This window comes from Cryptotermes secundus, unplaced genomic scaffold (genome assembly GCF_002891405.2).
Source record: "Cryptotermes secundus unplaced genomic scaffold, Csec_1.0 scaffold47, whole genome shotgun sequence".
NCBI lineage: Eukaryota > Metazoa > Arthropoda > Insecta > Blattodea > Kalotermitidae > Cryptotermes > Cryptotermes secundus.
Window position 1 is genome coordinate 333,107 of NW_019721002.1, and position 15,683 is coordinate 348,789.

Here is a 15,683-nt window from a genome sequence, read left to right on the forward strand (position 1 = left end):
GCGTTCGAATCCCACACAGGGCATGGATGTTTTGTGTGTATGCATGTATTCTGTTTGTGTTTTCCTGTGTTTAGGTAGAGGCCTTGCGACGACCTGTTCACCCATCCAAGGAGTCCTACGGTCTGTAAAAATGATCAATGAAAGTGAGAAATCAGCCCTAAGCTCCAAAATTGGAGCAAGAGGAAAACAAATCATATATACCACCTAGTTAAGAGAAAGAACATGATATTTCGCACAGAGCGAGAAGGAAAAGAACACTCAAGGCTGATGAGTGCTACACTCTCGGGACAATGCGTTAGGTTCATTTTCAACGGGCATGTAAGGCGTGTCTTCGTGGAACACTTATATAAACTGAGCTGTTTCCACTCTGCCACGCGATAGATCAACATGCGCCATAAACGGTCGTGGAGAAAGACAGGCCCTCACACTAGGTTTAGTAGCGGAATCCAGTTGTCATGGCAACATCCAGGTAATCCAATCTCAGAGACAGTTTGGCGTCGCCACTCACCTCCATTTTATTACGACGCAAACCTGTACACATGCGTCATTCGCGCTGTATGTCAGCATGGTTTGGTATGAAGCGCCGGTTGAATCCAAGAATCAGTTCAGATTCAACCTTAATTAACGTGAATTGTTAAGGAAATTGGAATAGGCAGGAATGGGTTATCACGGCGGTAACTATGAAGAGTACGGTCTTCTGTGTTGCAGTGTACTTCGGAGACAGTCCGACGTTTCGGAGTAACATATCGCCTCCATCTTCAAGATCGAGGCACTATTCTACAAGCCATGAAGTCGCGGGTTCAAGCCCCAATGAGGTCACTGGATTTTTTTTTTTCCAGTTGACCTAATGCTTCCAGCCGCACTATAGCCGTGGGGTCGACTCAGCCTCTAACAGAAATGAGTACCAGGAATATTCTTGGAATATTCTTTGGGGTAACGGGCGGCCGGCGCGTAGGGCTAAAAACCTTGCCGCCATCTATGAGCCGACTGTCTAGAAAATGTGGGAACTTCAACGTCTCACAACCCTATGGGCCTCCACGGCCTGTTACAGGGATAGCTTTACTTTTACTTAGACGAACTATAACCTTCAGAGGGCGATATAACCATACCAGATTTGGCGAACAGTTGGAGAACCGTCGGTACCGAACTATATCCTTACTGGATTTCTTGACTATGTAGTTGAGAGAAAATGCCAACAGATGTCACACGCTGTCAAATATAATAATTTTTGTGAAGGTCGAAATCTTCGACACTTGGCACTTTTAGGGTTAATAATCAAATTACAAGACTCAGACAGGCCTCTATAAGGTGAAATATACGTAATAAGAATGACTCACATCTCTACCATACTGGAAGCTTAAGAAATACACCTGTCACACGTTAGCAACACATGAAAGGATTCCCAAACTGAATATTACATTTCCATGTGATCTAGTTATAAGACGTAAGGAACGAGGCTCAGAAATGTCTCACTTGGCTGGGCTGTTCCTAAAACAAATGAAGATGTTGCTGGTATGTAAACCAATAAGAAACTAAAGAATTTCGCGCTCATAAAGTAACAATACATTATCAGCTATGGTACTCATGCAACCCTTTGAGGGTAGACTTTCCTGCAACGAGAGTTCAGAGGGTGGACTGAGCAATGCTGTAAGCACTACACGAAATTACCAGCGGTATGCCATGAAGGTTATTAAAGGCAAAAAAATAAAACTGTCCTTGTGCTTAATTAATTAAGCACGACGCCAAGAAGATGTATGGGGGAGTGCAGATATAGATCCACCATTCTTGACCTCAGAGCTAGATGGATGTGCATGTTCAGTATCAAGACACGGCCGCTTTAACGCCGGGGAAAGAGTCAACGGTAACCATTGGATAGGTGGTTGGGTGGGCCCCAGAGTCGGTCTGGACGACGTGGGGAAGAGAAAATCTCTTTCCCCTGCCGGGAATCGATTCCTGGTCGTCCAGCTCGCAGTACGTCGCTATATCGACTGAGCTTCCTCGGTTTTGTTATCGGTTAATCTCCCGACAAATGTTAGTAAAATTCTCCTATGACTTTCATATTTCTACCTCAGACACATCACAGTACCAACTGGTCAGTGCTGTTCTTTATGATGGAATTACGGATAACTTTTTTGTTTTAAAGCAGAAGGTACCTACAGTTATCACTTTTTAAGGGGTTAAATAAATGTAGTACAAGAGGGATTCTGACCATAGGTTATAAAATCGGCCACATTTATGCGAAAAACTTTTAGGTGTCATCAGCAGGAGGAAGCGCCAGGACGGGGCTGGTCTTCTTGTTTCATAATTATAATACTTCGCTAATTATTAGTGTTATCAAGCGAAAAAGAGGATGAGATTGGTGAGGCATGTAGTATGCATGAAAAGAGAGCCGCGCCATAGCTCAAGAGGTTAGTCGCTGGCTTCGCACCGCGGCGGCCCGGGTTCGATTCCGGATCTGGTCAAGTGGAATTTGTGGTGGACAAAGTGGCGCTGGGGCAGGTTTCCTCCGAGTACTTCGGTTTCCCCTGCCAATATTCATTCCACCAACTGCTCCACAATCACCTTCACCTGTCATCTGAGGCTGGTACAATATGCCAGAAGTGGCCGCAGTACAAGGGACTCAGTCCCACCCCACTAGCATTAAAACAAAAGCATGAAAAGATGTGAATACACAATTTAAATTGGAAACCTGAAGAGAGAAGACCACTTGAGGATCCAGTACAGATGCAAGGATAATATTAAAATTTAAATAAAGATGGCGTTAGAGGGAGTGAACTGAACTGGCTCAGGACAGGGTACAGTGGCAGGCATTTATAATGAACCTGCAGGTTCGAAAAATACGCCTAATTTATGTTTGCTAGTTCCTGAAAAAGATCTCTTCTATGGAATCCCTCTTTGGAGTGGATTTTACGACGCTGTTAGGATGAAATTGAAAGGATCTGGAAGGATGCGGCCGTGGGCTAAGCGAGATACTACCCCGCCGTTTGCTTGGAGGGACTGAGAAAACCCATGACACCCTCATAATCGGTGGGGAAGAATGAGTCTGGGAGGGCATACAGATGGATAGGTTTTTTTTTTGGCGACCACATGGAAAAGCGAGGGAGAATTATTTTCTTAAGCACTATATATCAATCGGTAGTAGCAACTTAATTGACTCATTTGCTTAATATCGGTTTTTACGTGAAAGAATACGGAAGTAAACGGATGCTGGGAAACGCGCAAGATTGAATTCCCACCCACTAGACAACCTGTACCCTAGAGACCTTAAGATGTTAGCCAGGAACGTGATTTCTAGGTTGGGATCCAATTAACTCTGAAATAATGACGTCAGAAAATAATTTCGTTTTCCTCTTTATCTTGTGAAGCATCTCATGCCGTTCTCCGCTTCACCCCTTCGCCAAGCGAGGTCTGTTGAGAGGTCCAGAAAGCGTTCAATACGGTCCCTCTTTAGTGCTGCTCCCTGGATGATGCAGCAGGAACTACTCGCTCACTCTGAGCGCTGTGTATCCAGCTTCCATCAATGGCTCTCACATAAACATTACAATCAAACCGAAGGCCTCTCCTTGTGTGCGGTAATGCCACTTCTGACATATCAGCAGCCAACACCTGATCTAGGCGGAGGTTTAGCGGCAAAACAGCGCAACAACCACAGAAAATGGCCCGTTTGCCTGCCGTAATACAAGGCAGCAGAACACTCAAGATATGGATTGAACGGACGCGAATGCTGATCGTGAGAACCGCGCCGAGTGTCGGTTTCTGGGTCAAGCCTCGGAAGCTTAAAAATCCACTTTCTGCCTCAAAGAAAATACACTGCGTTTCCATTACAANTAATTGGCAGAAAGCAGGGTTCCAGAGCAGCTAATAATAACCCCCCCTCCCCCAATATCCTCACTCACTCAATCACTTATGGAGCTGAGCCCTTCTTGAGAAGCCGCCAATTGTGCAGCTACTCAAGAACTTCCCAGCATTTTATGGAACCCTAAGTTTCATTTCTGTGTCCATAAGAGCCCTTCACTGGTCCCTATCCTGAGCCAGATCAATCCAATCCATACCATCTCATCTACCTCCCTAAGATCCATTGTAATATTGTCCACCCACCTACGCCTTGGTCTTCCCAGTGGGCTCTTTCCTTCTGGCTTTCCCACCAATATCCTGTATGCATTCCGCTTCTCCCCCATTCGTGCTACATGCCCTGCCCACCGCATCCTCCTTGACTTGATCATTCTAATTATTCCATATCTCCTTAAGATGAATATTAATGTTATCCTCTTACATATTTCTTGGTCTTCATATTGGAAGTTCTTCAGGAGGTTGTACCACCAACATTTTATTTTTATTTCCTGTCTCCTCCATATCTACCGTTGCCTTCTGCATTTCACTATCCTGAAATTACTATGTGACCAGTACGAACCGCGATGCTGACCGTTGCGTAACAACCGAAAAAGCGCAATTTTCATAATCTTTGACAGGTCCAGGTATTTCATGAGCTCTAGCTTTCACAGTGTTTGATAAAGCATTGTTAAACAGTGTGTGTCAAGTTCCCGAGTACCGGCATGCATCGAATTGGGGCCAAGGTCACACGAACGTAATCTGGAGTCGGCGCAAGGACGTAAAAATGATGTGTATGGGGCGAGGTGACGCGGTGTGGCCATAGTGACGACAGGGACGGTTTTCTGCCACAGCAGCGAACACGCTCCTCTCGGAACGAGATGGATTTCTAAGGAGAAGTTTATTTAACTGCACTGTTCGATGTGAGACGAAAAAGATGGTGGCGGCTCCCATGCCTTAATTTAAAGATTACAGAATCGAAAATTTCGTACACTTCATGAACAACCAAGGAGGTGCGCTGGGAAGTTTTCGAGTTTTATCCAATATCCACCAGTTCTGCTATTAGAACTTCGCCGCCTATAAAATTCTCCACATAAAAGCAAACCGTGCAGGCGACCTGCAGATATGATGAATGGAACGAGCTGTAGGGACGGGGTTATGCGGCTGGAACGCAACTAAAACGGGGAGCTACGCGTTCCACCGGAGGGAACCTTGAGAAGTAAGCGCGATTGGTGAGTTGGGGTGGGGACGAGGAAAAGTCAGCAAATACGTCACAAACGGACATAAAACGTGAAAAATGTTACATCATAACCCGAAAAAGAACAACATTTATTTCTCGACATATCCTCCACCAACAGTGATACACGTGTACCCATCGCTTTACCAGTGCGCCGAAACCCGCAGCAGAGAAATCTTTTGACTGTTGTTTCAGCCGCTTCCGCGCCTCCGTTTCATCATCTGCGATTTTCGAACGTCCTTGATGAAATTATCGACTCATTTGTGAACCGCTTTACACGACAAACACTTCCCACCGTAAACATGAAATATTTCTTTATGACTATCCTTTGTATTGAGTCCTACTGGCCACAAAAAGCATAACAGAACGCTGCTCTTCGGTAGTACAATCCTCAAGCACGGTCGCCATTTCGACTAATGAAACCAGCCTCTGACAATGCGCATGCACTCCTGTCATGAAGCTGGACTGTGCTGCTACCTAGTGATACACAAAGGAAGCCTATTACGACCATTACAGCTGTTTTACTACCATCTGTGACCCATTTACTGACTCCCCTCGTATAACAGACACATCCGGCTACGTGAATTTACTTGTATCTCTGTGTGTTGCGTTCCCCGCGTCACTTTGTACGTCCGTGCGCGGGCGATAAAACAAGCGTCACGCTAACTTACCGTGACGCAACTGTAAAACACAACTGCGCAATGCGTGATGCCGCACTCTCTTTGCGCTTCATTAAGCACTATGATATTAAGCCTCATGGGAGAGTGGAGGTATGGCTCCACGTAATCTAAACCTGGATATTGGGTGGAGGTGAGTGGTCGGCTTCATTTATCTCCTAGAAAGGAGGTCCCGCTATCCAGTGGGATGGCGATGGGTGTGCCTCACGGTCGGGTCTTGAAACAGCGCCGAAGAAACAGCGCCGAAGACAAGCACTGCTTGCCCTGCTGGGAATCGAATTTGGATTCCTCGATCATCCAGCTCGTAGCCTAGTCCCTATAATGACTGAACTATCTCGACCCCAGCAGCACAACGTGCAAAAGGTAGAGCTATCCCTGTAACAGCCCATGGAGGCCCATAGGGCCGTCAGACGTCGAGGCTCCCACATTTTCTCTAGACAATCGGCTCATAGATGGCGGTGAGGTTGTCAGCCCTACGCGCCGGCCGCCCTTTACTCCCCAGGAGGATTCCTGGTACTCATTTCTGTTAGAGGTTGAGTCGACCCCAGGGCCATAGTGCGGCTGGAAGGTTTCGGTCAACTGAAAAATCCAATAGCCTAATCGGGATTGGAACCCGCGACTTTCCTGCTAGTACCATAGTGCTTTAACCAACACAACGTATACCTTGTCTATTTTCATTAGGAAAGTCTCAGTTTCAGTACAGAACGTGTCGAGAAAAGATCTGTGGGGTTAGGTTACGCGTCCAGCCATTTGGATTTCACTCAGATTGGGCAATTCTAATGATCACTGTACACAGAGACCTGAACACGTTCCGGCAAGGCTAGTCGAATGTTTATGGAAACAAAACTCGTAGAGAAAAACAAAACACAGATTTTGTTTCACTTCGTTTCCATGAGTCTTATGGAAACGTCACGCCGTGCGCACATTTTCGACTTGTATACTCAGCAATCAGTAACGGCCTTCCGAACATAAGCGAATATGACCGAGGGCTCTAATTTTTTGGGAGTCCTCTGCAAAAGAAAGAGACAGAGAAAGGACACTGCACACACTTCCTCATATGCGACTGACCTTCACTACGTTAACACGGAAACGAAATTTATGCCATTATTCTTACTGTTTAATGTATAGCGTACTTATTTTTTATTAATATTTATTTATTTAACTGTAGTTGTAAATCGTATTTGCAATGCATACATTTTGTGTGGTGTGCCCTCTATTGTTTGCGTAGTTCTGTGTGCTGTGTTTTGTTTGAGTGTGGTGTGTTATTTTGTGTGACGTGTGTTATTGTAGTACTTATGACACCGAGTCAAAACCCATTTGCAGTTTAAATAAAATAATAAATAAATAATAATAAATTCATTGTTGCTCGGAATACCACTGTTAGTTGTTGAATATCGAACAAAAATGAAATTCGTCTCACTGGTAAGGCCGGTTTCGAGAAAATCGAATAAGTTGGTATAAAAAGGCATAATTTTATGATTTGGGGTCCTGATACACCTAATGAAAGCCCAGAAAATGAAAAAGACACTTCTGTAACAAACGTATGAATTGAGCCCACAAACACAGAAGTGATAGGTTAACCTTTCTTCAGAGAACAAACACCAGAAGTGATAGGTTAACCTTTCTTCAGAGAACAAACACCAGAGGTGATAGGTTACCCTTTCTTCAGAGAACAAACACCAGAAGTGATACGCAAAATTATGCTTTTTAATGATTCGAGGATAAGCTAAGATGATCCTTCAAGAAGGTGACACAACACGTGACAATCACCGAATGCCCAGTTTCAGAACATGTGCAACAAAAGAGTTGGATCGATTTGCTGGTCTCCCCAGTCACCCAACTTCATTTCATTAGATTCTTTCTTTGGAAGTTACAGAATGGAAAACACATACCCCTCAAAAATGGAGTGGCTGTGGAGACTGAAAGGCGGATACATGTAAACCGCAGCTAAAGTTACTCACGATGTGTTGCAATAAAAATGGCTCCAGAGACTGGGTGGAGGCCGAAGTATGGAACCAATGTAGAGAGGATATACACACAAAATAAGGGCAGTCACGCATCTGCAGTAGCAGAACTCGCTTCTCCACTCACCCAGTAGTCAGACATCCGTCTCTATGCTCATCGCGTTGATGTTATTGTTGTGTTTAGGGTTGCAGTTCTGCTTCTTGGTGGTGACGTCACGCGCCAGTAGGATTCCTTCCTCAAGCTCCATTATGTCTGACGAGGACTCCGACAAGGAGCTCTTCTTCATATGCTGACCTGCAGACCGAGAGCAACAACACATCATAATGAGCACTAAGTTGGACAGGAAACAGCCTTGACCTTCTTCAAGGTAGTCTCTTGGAATCTGCACGCAGGGGCTGGGAGAAACAACAAAAACCTAGGTCTGGATAGGATTGGAGTCAGGTGTCTTCTCGATGCAAGCAACTGCAGGGAACTGTTCGGTAAAATGCTGACTTCTTCAATGTTTAAGGAACTGATACATGCAGCAACAACAGTAAGTTCAAAGAGCATGAACTAAGGAACAACACGCATGACTTCCGGTTCTCACTTTGGTGGTTATGAAGAGTTCTGTCTTTGCGATATAACGTCATGTAGTCCGTTGAAATTCAATCGAAGTTTCCGAGAAACTGTTTCATGCTGGTTTGTTGCATGGCTTATTCTTCCTCCGAAACGTCCGTTGACTTTCAACTGACTAATTGCCGTTACATCTCAGAAGACAGAATTCCTCAATAACATTTTGTGTAATGTAAACTTTTTTTTTTCGAATGCTGGATTAGAGGTTTTCATGGCGGCTACTGTAGGATGTAACACCGTATAATCTGGTAGAATTTAACAGATTTTTCTGGGGAACGCACTGCCTCCATCTTCAGGGTTATTTCTGGCTCACTCTTCGACCATGAAGGAGGAGGCAGTGCGTTCCCCGCAACACTACAGTACTCTCCTGTCTTACATTTGGATTCTAATCCTACTGTATAGTGCTGTGCCCTTCAGAAGGAAGTCAAGGAGTGGAGTCCTGTGTAATTAAGCAGTAAGAAAGTGGAACTGAACGTCTTGAAACCAATAAGGCTGTGGTCACGTTGGAAGATGAATGGGCTAGATCCCGTCCAACGGCAGCCCCACTGACCGGTCGGTGTAAATCAGTTTCTCATCTGTTTTTATTCGCCGATGTCTTCACAGAACCCAAGCAGGAAGGCCACAGACCTCGCGGCCAAACAACGAAGCAGCGGTGTGCTTTGCTGCTTACTCGCTCTGGGCCATTGGTCGGCAGGGAAACAAACTACAGTGAAGTCCGTCTATGCTGGCCACTTGCGTTCCACTCAAACCCGGTCAATTCAGTCAGCTGGCCAACTTACACAAAACAGTTTTAAATAATCCAATTCTTTTTAGTGTGTCACTTCAGCGATCGCGTCGCGCTTTACGATGCTCTTTCATTTTGTTTCTGATTCTGTGGCCACATGCACGGCAGTGTTTCAGCGAATAACCAGAGAATTTGGCGGACTACTAACTACTGATGTTGCAACCGCAAAGAGCAGGAAATATGCTTACTAGTTATAAAAATAAGGGACAGAGAATTTGAATAGACTGGTACAAAATATGCCATTTTTGTCTATGTGGCCATCATAAAAAGGTAAAGCTATGCCTATAACAGGCCATGGAAGCCAATAGGGTTTTGAGATGTCGAGGCTCCCACATTTTCTAGACAATCGGCTCACAGATGGCGGTGAGGTTGTCAGCCTTAAGTGCAGACCGCCTTTTACCCTCAGGAAGATTTCTATTACTCATTTCATTTTAGAGGCTGAGTCGACCCCAGGGCCATAATGCGGCTGCAAGGATTAGACCACTTGAAAAATGCAATTACCTCATCGGGAATCGAACCCGCGACCTTCAGGCTTGTAGCATAGTGCCTGAACCAACTACGCTACCGCGTGTGCCAGTGTGGCGAACATATGTACAGAGCCACAATATGAAATGTGAGGAGTCGAGAAAAATACAAGTCAAAGACATGGACAGGTTAGGGAGGGTTCGTCATGTGTAAATTGATATGATTTTGTTGCTTCAGTGGCGGCCGACCTACAGAGGCGGGTAACTACGCAGGTTCCAGACTTTGTCAGTGGGACCAGATACGCAAGCAGTAGTGTTCACACACCCTCACTGAGAGATGAAGTTTCAACTGAATTCGCCATTTTTGGGGGGGGCTCTGTTTCGACACGATCCGTCGAGTTTCGTTTCCAATGTGACCACAGTATAAGAATATTCCCGCGAAACTGACCTAATGTACCGGGGAGGTAAGGGCAACTGGTCACGTGATTGAAGTTCTGTGACTGCATCTCTTCCTGGTCTGTCTCCCGGTGGTAAAAATAGTTGAAGTTGGACACGATGACAGGCACTGGCAGAGCAATGGTCAGCACACCGGCAATCGCACACAGGGACCCCACGATCTTGCCCCACACACCCACCGGCCTGTAACAAAGGGGTCAGCAAGAACATTTTCATCACCCAGCGAAGCTGCAATATTCTGCAACGATAAATATTCAATCTCGCTAGGGTGTCAGGGGGGTCATGGAGGTCGTATCGGATTTGTTTCGATGTGTGGGAAGGAGTGTTCTGCCAACAGGAGCCTGGGAACGGGGAACTGACTAGTAGCACAGGAAAGAGAGGTCCACATGTTTGTTTCCCAGGCAACTCGCACCACGGCAGCCATAGTTTCGTCTTACGTATCAGGATATGAGTGAAATCTAGAACCGTACGCTTGTCTCCTAGGGGTACAGCACTGCTTCACAAGCAGCACGCCATGACTACAGCCGGAATTAAATTAACAACAAAATAATTAATTTAAGAATTGCAAATAAATATAGCCGCGATATTTGGGATTCTCGGGTTAGTGGCTATGAACACGGCCATCCTCTGCGTTGTCACGCGTACTTTGGTATATACAGATGGACGTTTCGGAGGAACTTGTTGTCCCCATCGTCAGTAGAGAAGAGTAAGCTACACGAGAAATAGGTCAATTACACATGGAAGGGAAACCATGTGCGAGGCTAAGAGCAAACCGATAAGTGTACAGAATCCGGCATACGTGTACCAAACTATACGGCGCCACCGAGAGGCTGGAGTAGCAGCAGACTCATATTCTAGACGTGCTCTGGACACCTGCCGCTCTGACTAAGGCCTTTACTGGTTTTCTTCAACTTCTGAAGGTAAATACCGAGATGGTACGTTGATTAAGCGACGGCCGTTTCCTTCCAGATATTTTCCAATTCATCAATCATCCTATAAACAGACGCTACGTAGTTTAGCGCGGCGTCACGACGCAGTAGACGGTAAATTTTCAAACGCATCCGCGTCACGTGGGAACCAAACACGCTGGGGTCCATACTTAAGGTACACCAAGGGGTGGACCAGCGGGAGAGGTTGGGGGAAGGCACAGACATCGGTACTGAGGCACATCGAAAACAGCGGGGAAGCACACAGACACCGGAAAGAGGAAGAACATCCATGAGACAATGCAGGGACAGAAAGACTCCTTTCAGGCAGCAATGAGGTCCAACAAAAGCAGTCACAATATGAGTGTGAGACCCAAATCAAAATGTCACAAACGCAATCATTCCATGTTACTGAGTTGTCTGCAAATCGAGCCAACGGAACCCACACTCAAACCCACACACAAACAGCATCCAACTTCCTCAGCGTCTCTAAAAGCTAATCAAACAAACCAAAAAACAGAAGGAAGTGGAAACTTAAAAAGAAAAAAACAAACAAACAACCATGCATTTTCAGAGCAGCCAACACCACTGCCTCGCTACACCGAACACCATTACCATAATGCACATTCGTACACACCCGCGCTCAGGGACACGCATACAAGTTGATTGGGAGCTGTGAGATATTAATCATGCAGCAAGGGTCTACAGCTGTGCACAAAAGTGAGCCTTATTCATTTCTTTTCAACATGAATTGAAAATAAATGAATAAGATTCTTTTCCCCCTCCATTTTCCAATACATTCCACTTAGAAAATTCTTTGTTTCATCTGTATCCATCGATATAATGTAATTTTGGTACATGGACGTCAGTATATACAGGCATAACATGGCACCGGTTCGAGGCTGCGTACACTGAAGTAGGGGGGGTGGGCAACACGCAGAATGATAAGAGAGAGACAGAGAGAGAGAAGACAGAGAATGCTGAAGAGACAACATGGAATTGTTACAACATCTGCTTCTGGGCTACTAGTGAGGGTGCGGGGTTGGTGCAGGGAATTTTTTTGGCAGATAGGGGCGGCGGGAGAAGACAGGCGAAATGTTGGTAACAATGTTACTCTATAAGACCATAAGTAACAACAGCGTCCCGACACTGGCTGCATCTCCACGGCACCTTCCTGCAGCTCGTCTCTCCTCCAACCTTCTGTCCTTCTGTCCTTCCTAAGAGTAAGGGGGATACCCACGGACGCCGTCCAGAACGACGCCACCACGGAAATTTAAAATTAACGTGTCATAAATGAGCCCTTCAAACTTTCTATCTCTGCATGTTGCTTCCGTTTACGTTATTGCCAACAAAGAATTTTCTTCGTACCTCTTGTTTCTCTATGTTTTTATTTCTCTCTTTCTACTGAATCTGTTTTAATAAAATAAAAATAAATAAAACTGAAATATATTTGAGGGGGGGGGGCTGAGAATAGTAACAATGGCATTGCAAGCTACGTGGGAGGTGGGAATGTAAGAAAAACATATTTAAAAAAAAACCCAAGAAAAAACCAAACCAAGAAACGTAATGTACGAACTAAACCGGTTATGAAATTGAGTACTTCATACGTCATGTCACCATAGCCAACGGTTGTCATCGTTACAACAGCCCACCAGAAAGCGTCTGGAATCGACTTGAAGAAGGAATTCTCGGAACCGGCTTCCGCGAAGTAAACAGCGCTCGAGAACAGAACCACACCTGCAAGATAAGGGAGTACATGAAGGCTGACACACACGTTACCTCATGTCACCATAGCCCACCGTAGTCATGGTAACTACGGCCCACCAGAAAGCATCCGGGATGGACTTGAAGAAGGACAGCTCGGAGCCGGCTTCCGCGAAGTAAACGGCACTCGAGAAGAGAATTACACCTGCAACAGGAGAGCAGCGGGCTGGCCGAGACAGTTAGGCAGCAACACAAAGAATTTCCCTTTTCCCTGTCACACTCAAACCTACAGAAAACAGAATCAAAATCGTGAACTATTTTTTTTGGGGAGGGGTATCAATTATTTATCTACACAACACAATCGTTACGTTGTGAGGGGCTGGACGATCGGGATTCGAGTCCCGGTAGGTGCAAGATTTTTCTGTCCTTCACAGCGTCCGGACTGATTCTGGGGTCCACCCAGCTTCCTATCCAGTAGGTATCGGGGGCTCTTTCCCTGGGGGGGTAAAGTGGCCGGAGCGTGAAATTCATCATTCATCTCCATCTAGTGTCGATGTCAAGAATGGTGAACCTGTACCTCCACTCCCAGCCCCCACATATCTTCATGGCATAATGCTTAATTGATTAACCACCGGGAGAGCTTAACCTTACTTTATGGTGCTACGTAAGATTAAGGTAGTGTGCCGATAGATCGCAGCACATGCAGACTGTATGCAGTACTAATTATGCCGGTAGGTAGATCTGTCTCTTTGTCGTCAAGTTCGGTTATTTTAAAGAAAAATACGTATTTATATAAGAGATTTTTGGGCCCCACATTTGTTATTGTTTTTAGTGCCAAATTTTGTGATTGGATTGTGGATGCGAGAAGTTTTTGGTCTGCTTCTGAACCTGTGACCGTCGGGCAGTCCATATACAGAATGTCGAATCAACTGATGTATAGAGCGAATTCATAAGAAATATCTAAAACTATAAATTTAATGATAAATCAAAAGTGAATAATACATAAAAGTAATTATAAAAAGATAAAACAGTTCCGTTCAGTGTGACTGGCGAAGATTTTTCTTATTTCAATTCTTCGTGCCCTTACATGTGTCGGTTCGGTCCTTAGAAACCATCATCAGAGGGACATCGATACAATTTGGAAACCACTGTTACAATATGTGTTCTGCGTGTTAAAAAATATATATATATATATACAGTAGAACTTGGTTATAACGTCATCAAAGGGACCTAGAAATAGTGTCGTTATAAACGAATGTCGTTATAACCGAAATGGGCACTTCCACAGTAGCCTTATGTTAGTCACGTAAAAATCTACCAAAAACCGAGTTAAAATGTTGCATTTTTTAGTGAAATACGTAGTTAAGTACAGACTAACGTAACATTAACGTGGAATTGCCCAAATGTGTAATATCAAAGACATATTACAGCGCTTTTCACTGACAATACACACCGCACTAATACTGTATATTAAAGGTAGGCCTACTCACCAAATTACAGTAGATTACATCAATTGTTGTGCCCTACTGTACCTAGATACGAGTACAGTAATCAGTTATCTTCATCTGTTTCCTGTTACTTGCCCAGTACACACTTTCTAAATTACGTTCAATGTCCATATCAGAGAAATTCAGGAATGAAAATGACGTTACATACGAGGTTGATGCATTTGTGCATGTCGTACTAAGCAAGGTATAAAAACAGTAGCTTTATGAGGAATTAGTTCGTACCATTGAATATTTGACGCAATAGACAAGGTGTCGCAGAAACCGATGTTGCTATAACCAAGTTTTACTGTATATATATATGCTGACAATACACAAATGGATACAAAATCCAAAGTTTTCACAACTACAGCGGCTGTCGTGATATATTACTTTCTTTTTTTAATTTTGTTAGTTAAGTTAGAATTTATAAACCAAATAGGTTCGTGTCTCCTCTCTTATCACCTCTCTTGATGGGGGCCGAACTTGTGCCGCCTGTCTTTCTTAAGAAGGTTCATTGATGTCGTTCTGTGGTTGTTCCTGGGAGGGTAAAGGGCGACCGGTACGTGAAGCTGACACTCTTACTGCCATCTGTGAGCCGATTGTCTAGAAAATGTAGGAGCCTCAACGTCTCACAACCCTATGGGCCTCCACGGCCTGTTACAGGGATACCTTTCCTCTTACGGTGTTTTGGGTTGTATCACTGTGTGGTTCGGAGAAACATATCGCCTCCATCTTCAGGGTTCAAAAGTAAGATGAGCTCAGCTTGTTGCCTACGTCTGCTAGATTCCTGTTTGGCTTACTCTTCGAAACTGAAGATAGAGGCGACATGTTGCTGTGAAACATTATGTTTTCTCTTAATTACATTGCGTTGAGGACCTCACAGCATCGACTGTGAGAATGTTAAATCCAAAAGATTCAAGACGCTGTCAGTGGCTGATCTCTGTATCAGGGGTAGCTGAACTTAATAAACTTCGGAGCTGCATATGATAACGTTCAGCAGTTCGAGAGCTGCAGACAGAAGTGGATATGACGGCAGCTTTCAGCCCCAGTAAGAGTTCAAAAGGGCAGCATGCGGCTCGCGAGCCCCAGCTGAGGCATGCTCGAGACACTATTGCAGCATTTGTCTGGACGGACCGAGCAAAATCGCTAGACACCTCAGAATAATCGGTGTCCCAGCTGAGATTCGAATTCAATACCTACTGAATACAAATCAGAGGCCTTACCGCTGAGCGGGAATTTAATTCTGTTTCATGTTATTTCTAGGTGTCACGTCGGTATAGAGATTCGATCGCTGGACACACAGCTCGAGCTCTTATGCTTCAAGTACCGACAATGAAATATACACCACTCTTACACGATGCCAGACTCCTAGCAGCCACGGGTCAGCAGAACCCAGGTTTGTGCTAAGCTACATCACGACATCCCCAGTTGTCATGGCAACGCGTGTGCTGCACTGGCATCCGGCCAGGAGCCTCACTCTTACGTCACCAATGTCTACAAAACGATTTGGATTGGCTAGTGATCTCCAAACCGCATGTTAAGG

At 44.9% G+C, this 15,683-nt stretch overlaps 1 protein-coding gene across 7 annotated transcripts in view; it reads right to left on the minus strand.

Moving 5' to 3' along the window:
- LOC111874401 (potassium voltage-gated channel protein Shaker) overlaps nt 1-15,683 on the minus strand; it is a 352,375-nt gene that overhangs the window by 14,921 nt on the left and 321,771 nt on the right. For 6 of the 7 annotated variants that reach the window (XM_023869887.2, XM_023869904.2, XM_033755508.1 and 3 more), the window contains exons 5-7: nt 12,557-12,686; nt 10,016-10,206; nt 7,834-8,001 (exon numbers count right to left, since the gene is read on the minus strand). In XM_023869887.2, coding sequence (XP_023725655.1) covers nt 7,841-8,001; nt 10,016-10,206; nt 12,557-12,686 — 482 coding nt within the window. In that variant the 3' untranslated portion in view covers nt 7,834-7,840. Of the gene's footprint in view, nt 1-7,833; nt 8,002-10,015; nt 10,207-12,556; nt 12,687-12,728; nt 12,859-15,683 lie in introns of all 7 variants that reach the window. The other variant, XM_033755511.1, reaches the window with a different exon arrangement.